At 31.2% G+C, this 6,000-nt stretch overlaps 1 protein-coding gene across 1 annotated transcript in view; it reads left to right on the forward strand.

Annotated features, from left to right (window-relative positions):
- Window positions 1-5,261, forward strand: part of CCDC172 (coiled-coil domain containing 172) — a 60,483-nt gene extending 55,222 nt beyond the window's left edge. Inside the window, exons 7-8 of the mRNA XM_063101633.1 lie at window positions 4,297-4,384; window positions 5,226-5,261. Of these exons, the coding sequence (XP_062957703.1) occupies window positions 4,297-4,384; window positions 5,226-5,261 (124 nt within the window). The remainder of the gene's footprint in view (window positions 1-4,296; window positions 4,385-5,225) is intronic.
- The last annotated feature ends 739 nt before the right edge of the window (window positions 5,262-6,000 follow it).

Genomic DNA, 6,000 nt, shown 5'->3' on the forward strand with positions numbered 1-6,000 from the left:
CATTTCCTAAATTCCACATTATCACAAAATAATTTTAGATTTACTAGCTGTGTACCTTCGCTAACAAGAAAACTACTAAATAAAATTTAAGATTCCTTTGTAATTCTTATTGCCATACAACATACCCCATTGAGGTTGTATAGACTACTTTTATTTTTCTCTGTGATTATAAATTTGAAATGCAGTTAGGTTTGTTTGTTTGTGTTTGTGTTTAACTCAAGTGTTCTTTGGTGCCAAACTTTATGGTTGAGCTTCATTGACTGAATATTATTTGATGAATATGTAAAACATCAGCTTGATTCAAAAGTCAAAAGTACGTAAAAAGTTCCCTATCTAGTCCACCCTGTTTTCACTCACTGCTGTAGGTAACCATTTTCACTAATTTCTGGTTTATCATATCCTCTCTGTGTTTCTTTCTGCAAAAATAAACATATTATATATTCTTATATTCCTTTCTATTCTGCTAACATTAACACACTGTATATAATATTTTGCATCTTGCTGTTTTTTTTACTTAACAATATATCCTGAAATTTAATCCATATGAGTTAAGAGAGATTATTTTCATTTTTTATAGCTGTATAATACTTCATTGTAATGGATGTACTATAGTTTATTCAACCAGTCTCATATGAATGGACACTTGGGTTGTTTGTAATATTTTGTGAGTACAAATAATGCAGCAGTAAATAACCCTGTACATATGTTGTTTTGTATTTATACTATATTACTAGATGTAGAATCCAGAGTCAAAGGGAAAATGTAAATGTAATTTTGTTAGATATTGCCAAATTTTCCTCCATTGAGATTGTACCATTTTAAATTCCCTCCATCAATGTTTGAGCACATTTGTTTTTCCATAGCTTCACCAGAAGTTTGTTGTCAAGTTTCTGAAGTTTTGCCAGTCTGATAGATGAGAAATGGTATCCCTGTGCAGTACATTTGCAAGTCTTTATTATGAGTGACGTTGGGCATTATTTCATACCTTTAAGGACTATTTGTATATCATTCTCTGTGAACTGCCTCTTTATGACTTTCCCGCATTTCTCTATCAGGGTTTTATCTTTCCCCCAGCTTGATTAGAAAATGTCTTTATATATTAATGAGATTAATACTTTATTTGGATACATGGCAAATATTTTCTTCCAGATTGTCATTTATCTTTCGACTTATAGTATTTTTTCCTATGCAATTTTTTAAACATAATTGAATTTAATATTCTTCTCTTTTATCGCATTTGTATTTTAAGCTATGGTTAAAAAGTCTTTACCCACACCCAGCTTATAAGGAAATTTACCTATGCTTTCATTTTGTATAGTTTTCTTTTTTTACATTTACATTTTTTATCTGTTTAGAGTGTATTCTTGTATATGCTTTGAAATACAGATCCAATTTTAGCTTTGACTACCTATTTACATTTATTGGCAAATGACTATTCACTTGTCCCAACACGATTTATTAAAAAGTCCATAATTTTTCTTCAGTGATTTCAAGTGCCATCTTTATCATGTACTAGATGTCCATTTGTACTTGAGTCTCTTTCCGTCTTCTACTTTGTCCCACTGCTCTATTTATATGCCAGTATTGCATGTTTTAATTATGAGATTAATAATATGATTTAATATCTGGTGGGACTAGTCACCCTCTTTATTTTTCCTTTCCAGGGCTTTCCTGAAAGGAAAAACATTCAAGAGCTTTTCTTGAATGTTTATTTTTTCCATATGAACTTTAAAATCAATTTGCCTAGCACCAGGGTGGGTGGAGGGGGGCGGAAACCTTGTTAGTATTTTTATTGGAATCACATTCAGTTTGATTAACTTGAGGATAATTAACATTTTTATGATGTTCTATCCAAGAAAAAGTCATGTTAGTTATTATTGACGACAATGAAGCCTACGTATTTTTGTATGCTAATTTTATATCTTGCTACCTTTCTATATTATTTATTGTTTGAGTTGGTTTTCTCATTGATTCTCTTGGGTTTTCTAGGTATATTGTCATATCACCTGAAAATTGAAGTAACTTTATTTCTTTTCTCAAATTCTTATGCCTCTAATTATTTTCTCTAGGCTAATTTCAATGGCTAGTTATTCCAACAAAATAATAAAAACTAGTAGAGGCAATGGGCATCCTAAAGGAGATTGACTATAGTGCTCTCCCAGCAAATAAGATGCTTACTTTAAGATTGATATATATATTTTATATTGTATGAAAAAATATCCATTAATTCTGATTTTTATTGAGTGTTTTTATTGGGGATAAGTTTTTAATATTTCAGAGATTCTTCTAGCACCTCTGGCGATAATCATATTATTTTTCTCCCTGGAAATATTAATATGGTCAATTATACTAATGAATTTCTAATATTGAATCATACGTTTATTTCTGGAATAAATCCTAATTGATCATAGCTTATTATTTACTTAACGTGGTATTGGATTGTTTTTGCTATTATTTTACTTATAATTTTTGCATCGGTATTCATGGATATGTGTGTGTGTATGTATGCACTATCTTTATTGGGTTTAGATATTAATGTTATACTTGCTTAAGGAAAAGAAGTTGACTGTTTTCCTTACCTTTTAAGTTTTCTAAACCAATGTATATAGTTTTGGGATTATCTGTTCTCAAAAAGTGTTTTTGCTTTTTGTTCTTAATGTAGTTCTTTAAAAATTTTTCTTCATAAAACAAACAAACCAAACAAAAACTTTTCCATTTCCTACAGTTATTGGGTGAGAAATAGAAAACTTGGAAGTGGCTATAACATTTTAAAGACAAGAAGGGAGCAAAAATGGAAATTAGGGGCTCAGGAAAGATTAAAGAACGTGATTAAATCAAAAAATATGAGAGAATATAATTACCCAAAATATGAGAGCCATTAAATTTAAAAACTTCTTCCCATTCTGTAGAAGCCAGTACTGGCAACTGCGAGGTTTACTTTCTGGGGGTCATTTAATCTGTGTTTTATCATCCCTGAGCCCTCTTTCCCTTTCTTTTCTCTTCCATTTCGTTACTACTTAACTCTCTGCATTGGTGTAGGCTTTGAGCTGGATTTAGATGTTTATTTCCCTACTTACATGTAATTTCAAGTTTGGAATATCCTCCATTTCTTTGTTAGCTTGTGTGTATGGCTTATGGGTGGTTTTATTTGGTTTTCTTATTGGAGATTTTTTTCTTTTTCATTTAGGTGATGTTGTAAGAATCTGGACTCCTACCATTACCTTTTTTAAAAGACAGGCTTATTAAAGTATAATATACATACAATAAAATTAACGCTTTTTAGTATACAGTTCCATGAGTTGGCAAACACTTTGTCATGTAACCACTATCACAATCAAGATATGGAATACTTTGATCACCCCAAAATACTCCCACTAGCCCATTTATCATCAATGCCTGCAATACACCCCAGCCCCTGATCTGTTTTCTTTTCTTAGTCTTGCCTTTCTACTATGTCATATAAAAGGAATAATATCCTACATGGCTTCTTAGGTTTGGCTTTTTTTTATATAGCATATTGCATTTGAAATTTATCCATGTTGTCCATATGTCAGAGATAGTGGCAGAGAATTTTACAAAAATAATGAAATACTTCAAATCACAGTTACAAGAAACTCAGAGAGCCCCAAGCAGCATTAAAAAGAAAGAAAGCAAGCAAGAAAGAAAAGCAAACATCTATACACATCATATGCAAACCTCTGAAAACAAATATAAAGAGAAAATCATGAAAGAAGGCAGACAAAAAAAAAGACAAAAAGGCACATTACATGTAAATGAATGAAGATAAGAATTATAGTAGACTTCTCATCAGAAATCATGCAAACCCAAAGACAAGGAAAATGACAGATTGAAAGTAAAAGCTGTTAACAGAATTCTCAGTGAAAATATGAATAGTAAGCTAAGAGATGTTGCATTTCCCCAGTCTGCAGAATGCCTTTCTTCCCTCTCTTTGTCTGGAAATAGTTTCTACTTTTTGTCCTTCACAGACCTCATGGTCATTCGTTAATAGGAGTATATTTTTTACACTAAACCATGTTGTTCTTTTAATTACCATGAAATTATTAAATGTCTGTTATTTATTTAGTATACCTTGTTGTCTTTATGGGAGTTTTATCCTCAGATTTTTATACAGTCCTTATAGGATTATAGACAGTTAAAATTTCCAAGTCTTTAGTTTTAACTTGAAATTCTAGTTATAGAAACTATAAACCTGCCACTCTCTGTGTAATAATTTTAAAAAATATGATAGAACAGTTTATTGTTGAATTAATATGATAACTTTTTCTTTTAAAACAGACTTAAAAAAGAATTAGAACTTTATAAGGAAGATGACATGGAAAGTGTTTATGAAGCTCTCCAAACAGAAATAGAATTTTTGGAGTTGGTAAGCCATCACTGACTAATGTATTCTGTTCAGCATTATTTGACCTACTGGTAAGAATGGTTTTACTGGCATACATGTCATTGAACTAGTGCTTTGCCTCTCTGCAAAAAACAAAAAAGCAACAATGAACAAAACTAAGGTCAGGAGATAAATCTGTGAAGTGTTTTTGAGTTCCTGGAGAGTTGGGTGCTACATAAGGCAAGTTTATATTCAAAAAGAATATGTACAATTTCAAAGTCAAAAAGAATATGTACAATTTCAAAGTAAGTTAAAGAAATTCATATCTAATTTTACATTTCCTTGACTGAAACTATTATTAGAGGTTTAATGTACTAAAGGAGGTTAACTACCATAATGCTTAAAAGCTTTTTGTTTTTCGTAGGCATAAATTATACTTTTATTGTATTTGATCCTAAAACTTTCTTATTAACAGATTCTTATGATCTCAGAAACCTTGGATTCAATTATAGGAAACTTATTTTCAGATTGTGTGGGAATATTTAAAATTGTTTCACCCTCTTACTTTGGTTGTTTATGAAATGAACACTGTTTGCCATGCTCTATTTTAATAGAAGACATACATAGCATTAAAGTATATTAAAATATAGTTTTAATTTGATACATTAGATTTATTTTGTTTCATGTTTATTTTCCGTAAACATTTTCTTGTTCAAAGATGTTCCAATCGATTGTTTGGATTTATATTTTTTATAAAAACTTAAAAAATATAATTTAGAAATGCCCAGAGTTACTGTTATGCTAAGTTTAGGTCAATTTTATGTAATTTATTGATTAAGAACTTACTTTTTCTTATGAATAATCTTTGCATGTTTCTTTTCAGACATTGGCACAGAAAGATCTTGAGGAAAAAAAATAACTTGTAGAGAATTGATCAGCCATCTGAGATTTGACCAAAGCATCTTAGAATCAAATCTTTGTGATAGATTGATGAATGGTACCTATTCCAACAGATTCCTGTGGAAAACATGAGGTCCAGAATATTCAAAATTGTTGATACCTAGAATAGGTTTATTAGCACTTAAAAATAATTTTTTTTACTCACTGGAATTTTAAGGGTTCTTAAGTGGTTTGATTTTGTTTCTAAAGGAAGAGAAAGGAGAAGTAGATATTGTATTCCCAGGCTTCTTATATCCCCCTGACCCTCAAGCTGCTCTATCCTTCTCTGTCTTTCTGATCCTTTCATTCTTTGTTGTAGCTTACCTCAGGTACAGTCATACGTACAAAAGAAGAAACACTCAGATTACTGACCCAATTTTGTTGGCACCATTTCAACAAAGGTGCTTACTTTCATTTTAATCCTTCTCTAATCATAAGATGTCTGTTGACAGAGGTCCTCTGAGGCCCTTCATCTGCAAAAGCCAGTTTTCTCCACTTTGCTCTGTGTGTCTGTGAAGTCTGGGGCACCTGCAGCCATTTTCCAGCAGTTTGTGCCTGCCAGTTTTCTTCCTAATGTCAGTCAGTGTTGGTTAGAATGAAATAAGTTATCCACTTGCAGAGGTACATAGTCTCTTTATAGCCATCAGGACTCATATTTGCTGGTGGCCTGAAACATTGTAAATGACAACAGTATACTTATGATTGGATCGATCATGCTA

Source organism: Cynocephalus volans, chromosome 7, assembly GCF_027409185.1.
Source record: "Cynocephalus volans isolate mCynVol1 chromosome 7, mCynVol1.pri, whole genome shotgun sequence".
Classification (NCBI taxonomy): domain Eukaryota; kingdom Metazoa; phylum Chordata; class Mammalia; order Dermoptera; family Cynocephalidae; genus Cynocephalus; species Cynocephalus volans.